The sequence below is a fragment of the Panicum virgatum genome, chromosome 5N (assembly GCF_016808335.1).
Source record: "Panicum virgatum strain AP13 chromosome 5N, P.virgatum_v5, whole genome shotgun sequence".
NCBI classification, from domain to species: Eukaryota; Viridiplantae; Streptophyta; class Magnoliopsida; order Poales; family Poaceae; genus Panicum; species Panicum virgatum.
The window spans coordinates 60190546-60205711 of record NC_053149.1 but is presented as its reverse complement, the minus strand read 5'-3'; the positions used below and the strand labels follow the sequence as shown (position 1 = coordinate 60205711).

Sequence of the window (15166 nt, the reverse complement as noted above, 5' to 3'; positions counted from 1 at the left end):
AATAGAGAGTATTGAAGAAAATGGGGGTATGTACTTTGTTAGAAATCACGTTAGAGCAAGGCTAATAATATAGCCAACTGATGGCTGTAAGGATTCTTGCAATCTACAACCTCTCAGCGCACTCGTATATTAGTTAGTTTTTTATCATTAATATATGGCTCACATGTCTCTCTCATTTTTTTTTTTGTGTCGAAGCCGGTTGTAATCTTACAACCCGCTTTTCCCCCTCTCTCTCCTCTCCTCTTTCCTCGAACTCAACATTCAACCTACTTAAAGTCTACTATAATACCTGCTCTTAAAAGTCAGTTGCTATGTAAACTGGTTTTCAATTGGAGAAATCATGGTGTTCACCTAGGACATTTACATTTGACCAAGAGGCGCTCATCTACCACGCACAGTATTTGCAATTTGCTGTATAGACTCCGGATCAAAATCATGACCCCAGAGCAAAACAGATCATGGGCAATCAGTTGAGTGATGAAGATATACACTTTGGTGATAGGTTATTGCATTTCAAGATAGTGTCTATAAATCAATTATTGTCTAACTTACAGTAGTGGGCTAGTGACAGTAGCGCTCATGCAGTTCGCATTGATAAAACAAGGGCCGAAGGACAAAAGGCCCAACAGGCAACAAAGGCCAGGAATTATTAGAAATCCCTACGGGACAAAAAGCACAACAGAAATAAAAAAGCCCAATGGAGAAAACAAAAAAACCCCGAGTATCAATGGGAGCAGCATACAAATCTGATTAATGTCCAAGGAAATTCTATACTCGAGCAATTAATGATAAGAAATCAATTCATGCAAGACGTCGGCCTGGTGTCCGTCGTGCGCGCAGAATTCCTTTATTGAAAAGAGATCGGATTCAAAAAGGAAAACGAGGGCATTGGGCTGCCCAATCCATCATGAACCCACTTAGAATCCCAAAATGGGCCTGCTATACATAGAAGGCCCACGGGCTGATTTTGTTCAAGACAAAGACGGCCCGTTGTGGAGTGCACTATAAAATTTCAAGGCGCATTTACGAACCCGTTCTCTTGAGAAAGAAAATAAAATTACAAAGAGAGTAGAATCGGAACTATAGCAGAATATGTAATCTTATATCGCTGAATTTGCGAAACAAAAGCGAGCGTGCGGATGCCTTTGCGTTGTTGCTGCCAAATTCGTCTCTCCACGTGCCTCCTGCCTTGCCTGCTATACTGCCTTCTGCGTCCTGCGTATTATGCGACGCGTACTCCATCCTCGTGGACCCCGCGGGGGCTGGCCTCCGCATCGCTATGTTTTGTGGTTCTCTTTGGGCCTTCTGATCGCTGCATCGTCCGTGCCTCTGCATTATTTCAGCCTGTTTTGGTTCCTGCTGTGGGCTTCGGCCTGCTTCGGTGCTGTGCGGTTCCTTGCTATCCCGGCCCTCACCCTCCACCTGTACGTCATTTCTCTCTTACTCATCTCTCACAAGCATGGGCCCAATCTAATCAGTCACCCGCCTATAACGGAACAAGCGAGTTTTTTATTTTTTATTATTTATATTTTGATTTTTCAAAAATATATACCACAAATTTTTTTATAGATCTGGCCTCCTGTCACCAGTTCAACTGACGGTAGGGGCATACCGCCGGATGAACCGGCGATAAGTACTGTAGCGATGTTATCGCTGGTTCATCCGGCGAAATGTCTTTTGACCTGGATAGGTCATTTTCAAAAAATCATAACTAATTTACATGAAATTGGATGGAGATAAATTTTATTTAAAAATTGTAGATCTCAATGAGATCTACAACTTTATAGTTCAAATTTTTTTCATTTGGAGCCATCTTGGTGCTCAAATAATCGATAAATGCTCAAGATCTAAATTTATTTTTGGATCTGAAGCTTGTGACAATTATTTGAGCACCAAGATGGCTTCGAATGAAATAATTTTGAACTATAAAGTTGTAGATCTTGTTGAGTTCTATAATTTCTATATAAAGTTTATCTCCATACGAGTTCATATAAATTAATTATGATTTTTTGAAGGTGTGTTGTCTAGTGTTTAGACCAAAATTTAAATTTTAGATCTGAAATTTGTATTGATTATTTGAGCACAAAGATGGCTCCAAATGAAAAAAATTTGAACCACAAAGTTGTAGATCTTGTTGAGATCTACAATTTTCATATAAACTTTATCTCCATCTGAGTTCATATAAATTAGTTATGATTTTTTGAAAATGAGCTGTCCAGGTCAAAAGACATATCGCCGGTTCATCCGGCGGTATGGCCTTACCGCCAGTTGAACTGACGACAGGAGGCTAGATCTGTAAATTTTTTTTTGCGGTATATATTTTTGAAAAATCAAAAAAAATAAATAATATAAAAATAAAAAAACTCCATCAAGCAACGTGCCGGGCCGCCGGCACTACCTGCACAAAATTTTTCCATCGCCTTTATCCACTGCTCAGGCCCACCATCACCTCCGCAGCTTTGCTCTGCCCGATTCTCTCTCTAGCTCTGCTGCATAAAAGAACCCCAGAGCACACAACCGTATATGCGCATCACCTAGTGGCGCGGCGTCAGGCCAGTCTCAGTATTAATTTCATGGGCGCAATTACTTAGACTTAGAACTAGGTAATTATACTAGATGGATTTTATGGTAATTAAACTCTCTTAACATCTCATGAAACTTCATCCTTCTTTTTCTTACCATATTAGCAAAATTGATTCAAATTAGACTTCGAGAAAACCTATGACAAAGTTAACTGGGATTTTTTATTTGATGCACTTCAGCTTTGGGGCTTTTCTGAGAAGTGGTGCAGTTGGATAAAAAGTGTAGTGTGTAATGGTACTATCGGTGTGAAGCTTAATGATACAGTGAGTTCTTACTTTGTCAGCCATAAAGGAGGTAAGACAAGGGGACCCCTGTCCCCTATTTTGTTCAACTTTGTGGCAGATTGTATGGGTAGAATGGTAAGGAAAGCCCAAAAATCTGTCTTGATCACAGGTTTAGCTGGTAACTTGATCCCCAATGGGGTAGTCTTATTACACTACGCTGATGATACTATTGTGTGCTTAAGAAATGATTTGGAAGGTGCCAGAAACACAATACTCCTCTTATATCTATATGAATTGATGTCTGGAATGAAAATCAACTTCTCAAAAAGTGAGATTATTACTATACATGGTGATAATGAGCTAGACAAACTTTTTGCTGACCTTTTTAATTGCCAGATAGGGAAATTCTCTATAAAATACCTTGGGGTACGAGTTAGCCCCAGCAGACTACATGTAAGAGATTGGGATCCTCTAGATGAGAAAAATGCCAAAAATCTGTCAGCCTGGAAAGGGGATCTATGTCAATTGCTAGAAGAACTACTATGATAACCGCTAATTTGTCCAGTTCATTCATATATCACATGTCTATCTATTTGTTGCCCAAAACAATCACCAATAAACTTGACAGCCAAAGAAAATCATTTCTTTGGCAAGGAGGCAGTCAGAAGAAAAAGTACCACTTGGTTAAGTGGAATGTCATTTGTAAAAGTAAACAAAAAGGTGGCTTGGGTATAAAAGATATCCAGAAAATGAAAATTAGTCTCCTTTGCAAATGGTGGTGGAAGCAAAATTGATAATATTTAATATCATGAAAACCCTCCATGAAACCCCATTGAGACTTAGCGCGCCAATATTTCTAGTCTTACAATACAATTCACCAAACGCTGGCCGCCCCCATCACCCGTCTTTCCTAGCTGTCTGATCGGTCGTGCGGATAGCCGAAATCGTATGATTCGCGATCATTTTATAAAAAAAGTTCTCAAAGTTCAGAGAAATCAACCCACTCCTCTCTCAAACCTTTTTTTTAAGTTCTCACCCTTTAGCAAAATTCAACATGCAGTCCGACCTCTCTCAAATATATTTTTTTTTCAAAAAAAAATACTACAAATTTTGTTAAAATCAACTGGTAGTCCAACCTTCCCGATTAAGGAAATTTGTTAATAAAAACTTAAGTTTCAATAAAATCAACCTGCTATCCTAATCCTCTCTCAGGAAATGTTTTAGGAAAACCCTCGATTTCTCATTAAAATCAAACTACAATTTGTTCCATTCATTACTCCTTCACGAGCAACATTATACTTATATAATTTGAACACCAAAACGCATTGAAATCAAAAGTTGTTCAATATAAAATTTGATAAAAATTCAGAAACTACAACTTTATTGTAGAGCAAATACTAAAATTGAAAATGCTTTCACAATTAATTTGCACAAACCCTTACATATGACCTGTTCTACCCACCAAATGTCTTCGAATTAAAAAATATTCAATACAAAAATTGTTCAGAATTGAAAATCTACAACTGCATTATATAATACAATTTCTAATTTAAAGCGCTTCTACAACAATGCTCAAAATTTGATAACCTAAAGCTTCGCTACAAAACAAAATTATTAATTCAAAGTGTTTTTGTAATTTGTTCAGCATATTCTATTCTGCTAAAAATATAATATCATACCAATGTTCTTCTATAGCTTCTCATGCTACGTCCATAATAACATGATATATTTTAATATAATCACTATTTTCTTAAAAGTATACCATCATGTTTATTAACTGTCATATGATTAAAAGTCTAAATCTCCTCATTTCACAAATGCATTAAGCTTCAGGCTAATTGTGCCTCCGTATAAATGATTTTACCCCTACTTTCACCATAATAAATATAGCAAAAAATCATAGACCTATTTCGACACCTAAAATAATCTATTACTTAAATGAGCGCCACGATAATAGAAAATCCAAAATGTGTAACAACGGGCTGCACAGACCATGATACCTAGACGACCATGATACCTAGACGAAAATAACAAATGACAAATTTGTCTTACCTGCATGGCTTTTTTTTAAAAAAATATGTTTGCCTAGATACCATAATTAATTATTATATAAACAAACTAAAAGTGCGCATCAACTATAAACATACGACATGAAGTACAGGCCGCGCTGCAAAGTCGTGGTCCTTTCTAGTTTGGTTGAATTATGAACGTTAACGTTTTGTGACGGCCTCATTACTGGAGTTATTTTGCACGTTTAGGTACATTGACATACGAGCAATGCTATATCTTTGGCTGCGACGTTGAAGAATTTTCCAATTCAGATCTCGCATTTTAAAAGAAGAACTAGGTCGCAACCGTACACAGGTACACTCGACCACTTCCACACGTGGTTAGTCACGGTCGCAGGCCGCCGCGCCGGACGGGATTCGCCACCGCCACCGCTGAGGCACAACCCCGCCCTGCCCCGAATCGCCGGCGGCCGGCGGCCAGTGGCCCAGGCGCCCAGCCCCCGCACGTCCCGCACGTCCCTCGCTTTCCCGTCTGTCTGTCGCGTCGAGCGCTCGTCGAATAATCCGGCCAGACCGCAAGCGAGCGCCCCCACACAAACACGCACGCACACAACGCGAACGCGTCGCATCCCGTCTCTCTTTCCTCCCCGTCCTTTCTCTGCCCTCTGCCCTCTGCCCTGCGCCGCGCCTCTGCCTCCGCCTCCGCCCCCGCCCCGCAGTTCCCACACCCACCCTTCCTCCCTCACGCTCTCCTCCTCCTCCACGAAACCACCGCCACCGCCCCCACCCTCAGAGCCTCGCGAGGGAACGCGGCCGCAGCCGCCGGGAGGAGTCCGTGGGCGCGGGGGGCCTGACGCGAAATGCCCGCGCAGAAGCGCCCGCTTCCGTCGCCCGCCCCCGACGATTCCGACGGCCGCGGCGCGGCGCGGCGCGCCGCCGCTGGCGGCGACGGAGGACGGGGCGGAGGCTCGCATGGGATGGATGGGGGCACCTCCGCGCGTCGGGAGAGCGCGCCACACCAGGAGCCTCGCGACGGCGGTGAGACGAACGACGCCGCGGCGCCTCTGCCTCTCTCCACGCATGCGTCGCGTTCGGTGCCCTGGGTCCGTGGATGTGCCTGAGGGGTTTCGTCTTTGTCTCTGGGTGGTTTCGCAGATCCCGAAGGTGACGAGGACGGCGGTGGAGGAGGAGGAGACGGAAGCGACACCGGCAGCGAGTCGTCCATGAGCGCTGGCAGCATGGATGGGTAAGCTCCACTCTCCTGCCATCCCCCACCCTCCCCGACCTCCCCCAGTTCGTCTCGCGTGGCCGCCAAGGCGATCCGACCACCTTGTCGCCGCCTCGTGTCTAGCGCGCTGGCCGCTAGCTCCAGCTTGTAATTGCCGCACGCGCTGGCATCCGGCGAGGCACGTGCGGAACCGATGAGCTTAGGCATGTGCGTCACGATTGCTTCGTTCGTATTGCTTGTATCTGCTCTCTGTTCGTGCCGTCGGGCGAGCTGATCATGGCCGGCTAGCAGCAAGGGATATGGATCCCTGGCAGAAGCATTGCTCACCGTTCGATGGTGTGCATGGTTCCGCCACGGTGACTGTTTTCGTTGGGATGGCACGGCTGTGGCGACGAATAACATTAACAGGAGCTTCATTGATCCTTACTTCCTTAGTCATTGTTACTGTGATCCTTCCATGGCGTAGCCGCCGAGGTCGGCTCACACTCACATCTCCTGCTTGTCCCTCGACCTCACGTCGCACTTCAGGTTCTGTTTGTTTGTAGACAGACAGGCAGGCGGCAGTGAAACGCAAGAGCTTTGGTCTTCCCTCGCCATTGATATGTGGCTGCTTGCTCTATCAAATTGGTTTCTAGTTTATGACTTGTGTTGACAGAAGCTTCTAGAGTTTGGATGCTTGCTCATAGCCTCGAGCGTTTTCTTTTCTATCCCGAATAGCTAGCTACTCCTATCCTTTCCTCCTGCAACCGTGGACTGAAAGTTCAGTGTTGTTATTTTAAGTCGAAAGCACGAGGGATACACGTTTACAGTTATACAGATTGCAGCGTTGTACCAGTCACAACAAAGCAGCTAGCAGAAACTAATAAAATTAGCATATCGTTATGAGCCAGCCTGACAGTTTTGCAACCTAATGAACTGAAGAGTTGCTACGAGCCCTTGTAAGTGGTAACCTCTACATCACAGCATAACTAGAAGTTTCAACGCTCAATCAGTAGTGGAGTTGTGTGAATATAACTGAACATATATTACCTGGTGCAGTAGTGCCGCATCCGCTGAAACATTCTTTTGCATGCATAGCTTCTTCAGGAAACGGAAATATTTTATGGCTGTTCCAGTGCAATTGACCTCGGCATTCTTTCCCTTTCCCCGATAAAATAGTGTGGCATGCCATTGCATCGTGGGAACACTTGGTTTGATTGGACTGAATTAGCGGTCCTTCTGTTTTCAGTTTCTCACCTTGCTAGTGCGGAAATTAGGCATCACCACTCTACGTCTCTACCCTGTTGTAAGCTATGCAAACTGAAGTCTATGCTGAGTTTTAGTCTTGTGTGGTTTCCTTTATTCAACGTGCTCCAAACTGACGAACAGAGACCAATTTGTAAGCGGGGCATGGCCATGGAAGATTTCCCGAACTGATTCTCGCCTGTCCGCCGGTCGCTGGAGACTGGAAAGGTTGCCAGACTGCCGGCAGCGTGAACAACGAAGATTGATTACACCCAACTGGCTGTGTCGCGCGTGGTGAGACTTGAGAGAGGCGGAGCCAAGCCTTTCCAGTTGGTTCGCCGGAGACTGGAAAGGTTGATTAGACCCAACTGATGGCAGCTGCGCGCGGTTAGAGAGGCGGAGCTGCTTAGAGACGCCGGCGTAGCGGGCCGCCGGCAGAGGTCTGGCTCGGGGTGCTCGCCGCAGAGGGGAGGGGATCGGAGCCGGGGACGTCGACGACGCTTCGGCGGCAAACAACACCCACCATGCCGGCGGCGCAGCAGCGATTTGACTGATGCGTGTTCTGCAATCTCAGCCTCAATCTGAAAGAAGAACATCCGCGTGATCTGACGTATGGATCGAGCGCCGAGTGGTATGCTTCCTTCTGAGGCAGAATCGGAGTCGCCGCTGCGTGCCGAGGAACGCGGAACGCGGCGGGCGAGGCGAGGCGAGGCGGCCTTGACGCCTGCATGCCCCGGCCGTCGCTTTGCTGTTGCGGGCCGGCCTCGCCCCTGGTCTAAGCCTTTTCAAACCAGATTTGACAATGAGATTTATAATGTGACATGCACATTGCTGGTACAAGAGTCCACGCAATGCATTGTCATTTTCTCTGTTAACATTGTCAAGTGGTGCAGGATCAGAACCAAGATAACCAACAAACTTAGGAATGAGCTTTGACATAGCTCTGAAATTAGAAGAAGCATTATCAAGGGTCACAACAAAAATTTTATCTGTCAAACCAAACTCATGAACAACAGATTCAACACGTTCAGCAATGTTAACACCATTATGTGAGCAATCAATGAGCCTAAGCCCAATGACTCTCTTCTCTAACTCCCAATCAGCAGAAACAAAATGAGCAACTACACTAATATAGTCTTCCTTAGCATTGCCCGACCAAATGTCAGAAGTGAGGCAAACAGATGTAACAGAACGCAAGCTATCAATTAGACAGATGTAACAGAACGCAAGCTATCAATTAGAGAAGTACGACGCTCAAGAAAGTATTTTTCCAAATCTCTAGTAGTGGTCTGTCTAGAGACTCTAGAAAAACAAGGATTGTGAGCATGCTGAATGTACTCCTCAAATGCTTCTTCATAACCAAAAACCAAGAGGCAAATCAAGTCTAGAAATCAACCGGCACAGCTCTCTCCGAGCAGCATCGGGTCTGTATTGCCAACCAGTGACTGAACCATCACCATTGAACTGGATGCGGGACTGCACTAAAGCAGCATGCTTAGCTTTCTTGACGCATTGCGCCAGGTGACGGAGCAGATGTCCAGTACCAGAAGCAGATCGAGCAGACAGAATATGATTACAGTGGCGGCACTTGGCAGCGATTCGTACCTGCTTGCCAGAGGGCAAGGTCTCAAAGATCGGCTCGAAGCCGTTCCAGGCACCAGACCTGGCACGCATCAGCACGATGTTGTTGGCAGTAGAAGCAGTAGGTGTCGAGGCCGGCGTCTGAGTCGCTGACGCGCCGACGCCATCACCTCCAGCACCAGCGCCGGCATCATCAGGGGCATCGACATTGATCGGAGCAACACTGCTACCGAACAATGCCTCAGCGCCGGCAGTCAGGTCATCGTCGTCGTCCGCGGGCAGGCCACACGCCCTGAGCTCATCGTTGACGGTGTACTCCTCCATGTCGTCTATCACGACGACCTCAGGGTGCAGCCCACCTTCGCATCAACCCTCGGCGGCTCCGTTCCTCAACAGCCGGCGGCCCCGAGTGCACGAGACCTGCACAAGAGACAAGACGGAGATGAAAGACGAGGGTTAGGGGTAGGGAAAAGAATGGAGATGGAAAACAAGGGTTAGGGTTACGGAATAGAGTACCTGCGCAGCCGGAGCCTGGAGTCGTAGAGAGAAGAGACAACGACGGCGAGACGGCAAAGACTACTGCGAACTCCGGCCAGGATTGGAGCGAGCCAGCGAGGTGCGTAGGAGCGCGAGATCTGCTGACCGGAGCGACGGAACCGGAGATCTACTCACAGGAGACGGAAGGGAAGACGAGAAGCCGGCGGCGGAAGCGGGTGCGGCCGTGCAGGTCGCCGCTCGCTGGCTGGAATGGCGGAGGCGGCCAGGTGGAGGCGCAATCTCTTGCGGTCGCGGAGCGGCGGCGGGACTCGGGAGCTAGGCGACGGGGGGCGCGACCGCGCGAGGGAATGGGTTGGGGCTAGGGTTACGGGCGGGGGAGCCGCGGGCAGAGTGAGTTATATACTCCCTGCCCCCTCCCCTGGCTAGCTGGGCTGGGCCGGCCGAACGTCTGTTGGAGTTAGCGGGCCACTACCGAGCCGCCCTGCTAACTCCGTGCCGGCCCACGGGCGGGGGTGCCGGCCCAGACACGAGCACGGGACACGAGCCATGCCAGCCCGGGCACGAAATGGACCGGGCCGGGCCGGGAAAAAAACGGACTTCCGGGCGGGCCACCGGGTCGCGGGATGCGTGGCCAACTATACCTGGTCTCTCGCGCGACTTCCTAAGCCAGTCAGAGCGGAAGCATCAGGCGCCGGCCCCCACCGGCAGGCAGTCAGATAGACCCAAACCTTGAAGGCCACCACAAGACGAACCCCTCCTATTTTCCTCTTTCTCTCCGCCTCCCTTCGCAGAGGCTCCCGCACCCACCTGGCCACCTCCCATCTCTCCATATACTGCCCTCCTCCCCATCCTCCCCGTCGACCCACACCGCCTCCCCTCCCAAACTCCGGACGCCTCGCGGGGGTGGAGAACCACCGCCCCGCGCCCTCGCTGCAATCCCGGAGCCGAGATCCTAGGCGCAGGAAGCCAGAATGCCCGCGCAGAAGCGCCGGCTCCCGTCGCCGTCCTCGAAACCCCGCGACCACGTTGCGGCTCCCGGCTCTGATGCCGCCACCGCCGCCGGCGGGGGCGCAGGGGAAGGGAGGGGAGGACGCCCGCCGCTGCCGAGCGGGAGCGCCGCCAAGCGGAGGTTGACCGAGCCAAAGCCGCAGCGCGGACTCGAAGACGGTGAGCTTGACAACGGCATCGAGTCCGGCCTCCCGCGTCCCTCGCTCTCGCGATGTGCATGTCGCCTTCTGTATCTCCCCGCGGATATGGCTAAGAGGCTTGGGTGTGCTTCGATGGGTTTGGCAGATTCAGACGCGGAGGATGGCGGCGCCGCGGACGGCGACAGCGAGTCCTCGCAGAGCGACGGCGGCGGCGGCTACGACGAGTGAGCTTTCCTTCCCTCCTGCCGTGCTCGTTCTCTCCCTCCCACCCCATCGGGTCTCGTGGATCCCCTGCGGTTGCCTATGCGATATGGCTTGCGGCCGCCTCGCGGTGCCCATGCCTCCTGCACCTCGCCCTCGGGTTCCTCGTGTACCGAGTCCCGAATCCTGACCCGTCGGTGACTCGTCCGAGGCGGTCTCTGCCGGAGCCTGTGGGCTTGGTGCTTGATGAGCTGTCGGTTTCCGGCATGGTTGCTTAGTTCCTGTGATCGGGTGGCGTCTATGCAAGCGCACCGATCGCCTAGCGGACATGGATGATTTACATCATGTGTGTTCGAGTTCGAGCTAGCATGCGACGTCCTCTACGTATGGGGACATGGGATGCATGCTGCTTCCATCGAAGCAGGGCAGCAGGTCCTGGCCGCGATGGAGATTGACCGCCTGCCGGCGGGGAGCTGGGGACTAGGCACGCGCTACCAGTTTCAGTGGCACAGCTACCTGTTTGAGTTGTGCGCTTGTACTGTAATGCTTGGACCACTGCTTTCATCTGAAGTTCTGAACTGCTATGTCTGTCATAGGCTCATAGCTTATCTTGGCAGAGCTGCCAGTTCCGACTGTATGTTGATAATCTGTAGCAGCTTCTGAGTTTCTATTTTGAAATTGTTGGTTACCTGGCGTAGACGATCCCGCTTGATGCTGCCTTGGGTGCTCTAATTCTGTCCAGTGTAGAGGATTTCTTTTTCCATGTGATTCCACCCTCCCCATATATGATTCTTTGTGAGAAATGCGAATCATGTTTCCCAGTCAGTCAGCAATGCACGTAATTCGGAAATTCATAAGATGTGAGATATATACTACAAATCGGTTTCAGCGTCAAGACCAATTTTGGTATTCCTTTTGTATTTCTTAGATGTCTCCAGTCAATAGATTCATCACAGATTGCAAGGTAGTCTTTACTATGACTATTACTGTACTCATACCTCCTGGGTAGTTGAATGCTCAAGTATGCTCAAATGTTCAGCTTTTCATTTAGATACTGACTCTCACTTACGCCTGCTATATATATGTGATCTTTGTGTGTAGTATCATATACAATAGCTATATCTTTTTTTTTTGTTTCAATCCATTTATTTACCTGCATCTCACTGCACTGCATATATTTAAGATCATCATTCAGGTTCATGGACTTCGAAAGATTTGATGTTTTACATGGTCTGAAGCTTATCTGAAACATTTGCTCTCTCAGGTTTATGCTAGTGAAATTAGCAGAGATACGGAAGGAGGTCCAGTGCCCTATCTGCTTAGGTGAGAATATCTTTCTGAATTTTCTCAGTTTTTGATATCACATGGTATGATGCATCCCTTATGCTTGTATACATATCTGAAGTTTTTTTATATCACTTCATTATTTAACCTAGCATATTACCCAGCCTGATTGTTTCATTAATACAATTATGTATATTTTGTGTCACTAGTAAATGGTTATCTGTGCACTATTGTTGATAAGACTATGCTCTTTATTGGTGTCAACTAGTTCCATCTATTTTCAGTCAACTGGATGCATCTCGATAAATAAATAAACTCAGCGAATGACTGTCATTTGAAATCGCCTGATGGTCTCTCATTCTCAATACCCTTCCTATCACTTTGAAGGATACCTGTGCACTTGAATTAGTTTTCTTTCATTTGGTGTAGTATGTAGCATTGCTACATTGCTACATTCCTCATCCATAGGATTTTGTGTCTTATGTGTAGCATATCTTCATTGAAGCATTTACATTTGTAGGAACTGTGTTTCTACATAGAATTGTCAGCAGTTCAGCACTAGCTGTCTTTTATGAGAAATTCATCCTCTAGTTATTTTTCCAGTTATAGGCCATATAATGCTGTCTATTGCCTTGTCATTTTACAAAACTTGCTAAGTGGTTGTATTAATCTATGCTAATTAATTTGTTGGATGAAACCCTAGCAAATGCAAGTAGAAAATCTGTTACATAAGATAAGATACAATAATTTACACAATTGAAGTTTGAGAATTTATTGCTTGATTTGCATAATTTTGTGAGATAATGACATATCATGGCGTCTAATCCTTCTAATTTGCAGGAATTATTCGGAAGACAAGGACAGTTATGGAATGTTTGCACCGATTCTGTAGAGACTGCATTGATAAATCTATGCGACTAGGGTATGGTGACAGACATCATATTTCTTTTTTTTAAGGAAATGACGCCATATTTCTGAAATCATGTCATAGTATCAACCTTAAAATGTGGAATTTACATCCTAATTATGCCTCCAGATCATAAAATAGAGTATTATTTATTTATAATGTAATAATGCTGACTTTGCAGAAATATTATTTATAATATAATAATGCTCTGACTTTGCAGAAATAATGAATGCCCAGCGTGTCGCACTCATTGTGCAAGCAGACGTTCTTTGAGGGATGATCCTAATTATGATGCACTAATTGCAGTCTTATATCCAGATATTGACAAGTATGAGGAAGAGGTGATGCCTATGAGCCCCATCACCATTAGTTGTTTGTTTCTTTGGCCTCATTTAGCTTTTCCGTGATGTCCTTCTAATATTGGCACTTCAGGAACTTGCTTTCAGTGAACAGGAGAAGACTCGGAATAAAAAGGTGAGATCATATGCTTTTGCAGTACCAACACTGCATATGCTTATGCATAATTCATTCTCTTTATAATCTTATATTTATCCATCAACAACAACACACTATTGCTTTTTCATCAAAGATTCAAGAAACCATTGAGGAAACGTTTCGAAGACAGTCCGAGGCAATTGTTAAGAAGCGTTCCACAGCAAAAGCAACTGACACTGCCTTTGGAAGGAAATACCGGAGAAATATGCGAACACGGGGCAGAGGCAGAACCATAACCCCTGATATTACCCCTACTGGCTCTGATGATGAGGATAGAGAAGAAGAAAATGCCAATGAGGTCACCAAAGAGCCATCTTCTGCTGATGATCATTCTCCAGAATTAAGACATAAAAAATGTAGGAAGAGGTCTGCATCACAAGCTTCACCTGCTAGAACAATTGGCAGTAGTGACCACAGCTTTGAGGAGAACGATGAAGTAGTTGGTGGAAAAGAAATTTTGGCCACCTCCCCATTGCGGGGAGAGATGCTTGCATGGGGAAAAAATGGTACACGGAGCCAGAATCGACATGGCAGTGCTAATTCAAATGGCAGAATGGGGAGGAGCGGACGCATTGTGAAATTGGTTGATCACCTCCGTACTACTGATGAAATGGATAAAGAGGTATTTTAAAATTGCATGCAATCAGGTCGTGAATTCCATTTTGTATTTAGGATCTTCTGGACATGGTCATTCTCATAATTATACTCTTTAGAATTTAGGAATTAATTATTAACTGAACCCTGTTTGGAAAACCATGTTTGAAAGATGGATAAAATTGCGAGTTTTGCACTCATGTCATGTTTCCAAGGTGTTGCTGGCATTTTACTCTTCGTCCCCTTCTCTTCAAGGGTAACAGTAGGAAAGGGTTGCCAACCTTTTTGTCACAGTAGATGCCTCTACTGTGTACTGAATTGTCCATATTTCTGTTTTGCAGTTCCACTTGTATCTTGTTCTCCTTCCAATCGATGGGCAAAGCATACCTAACTTGGAAAAGCCCTATCTAAGTTGTCGACCAACCTTGTCCGTTCAACACCTTGTAAAGGTGATTGCTTGTCTCAATAAATATCTTCTTGGCTTTTGAACAATCCAAGTTTTACTCGGTTGGACCTAAATAAAAACCAAAGTCTCAAATTTGCATTCTTTCAGTTTATTGCTCATCAATTGTCTCGGAAAGTCGAGGAACTGGAGATGTACATAAGGATGGACCGCCACAATGGTAGTGTTGGCTCAAAGGCTTCCAGTACAGTTGAGTCAAAACGACATTCATTTGATGACTTGGAAAGATTGAGAGGAGATAAACTTCTTTCGGACCTTCAGCCTTCGTTTGCCTCTAGCAACGGTGATCTGGTAAGACCCAGTCTTGAAATAGATTTACTTCAATTATGCTTGCTCATTGTTGCACTTTTGATGAAACTGTGCTCATGTCTTTAATTACCAGGAATTGCTGTATGCTTTCAAAACTCAAGACTAGATCAATTTTGGTCCTCAGCTATCAATTTGTGAGGTCACTGTCCATATGATGGTGCTGCAAATGAGATCTGCATCCGGCGGACGGATGCTTGTAAAAAAGTATTCAATGTGCAAAAATGGTGAAGCTATTTTTTCGTCATGTTTTCTTAGGTTAATTAACCATCCTTGTAATATAGGAGTATGGCGAACTGTTTACCGGATGCCCTCAGGAGGTGAATCAATCTGTCTTCTATTTACTGGTCATTTATATCAGTTGATGTGACAATGGGAAGCTGGAAGCTGATTAAATATCAACTCAAAGCCATTGTTTTCC

The 15166-nt window shown here is 46.3% G+C and overlaps 1 protein-coding gene across 2 annotated transcripts; it reads left to right on the top strand.

Annotated features, from left to right (window-relative positions):
• Positions 1-5661: 5661 nt before the first annotated feature.
• Positions 5662-15153, top strand: LOC120676275 (putative E3 ubiquitin-protein ligase RING1a). Of its 2 annotated transcripts, none has more exons than XM_039957511.1 (10): positions 5662-5854; positions 5972-6062; positions 11961-12019; positions 12821-12902; positions 13108-13228; positions 13320-13361; positions 13477-14004; positions 14318-14425; positions 14530-14730; positions 14822-15153. In XM_039957511.1, the coding sequence occupies exons 1-10, from the start codon at positions 5677-5679 to the stop codon at positions 14852-14854; spliced, it is 1443 nt and encodes a 480-aa protein (XP_039813445.1). In that variant the 5' UTR covers positions 5662-5676; the 3' UTR covers positions 14855-15153. The 2 variants fall into 2 exon arrangements, with proteins under 2 accessions (XP_039813445.1, XP_039813444.1); XM_039957510.1 differs by lacking the exons at positions 5662-5854; positions 5972-6062 and adding exons at positions 10114-10514; positions 10641-10719.
• Positions 15154-15166: the final 13 nt, after the last annotated feature.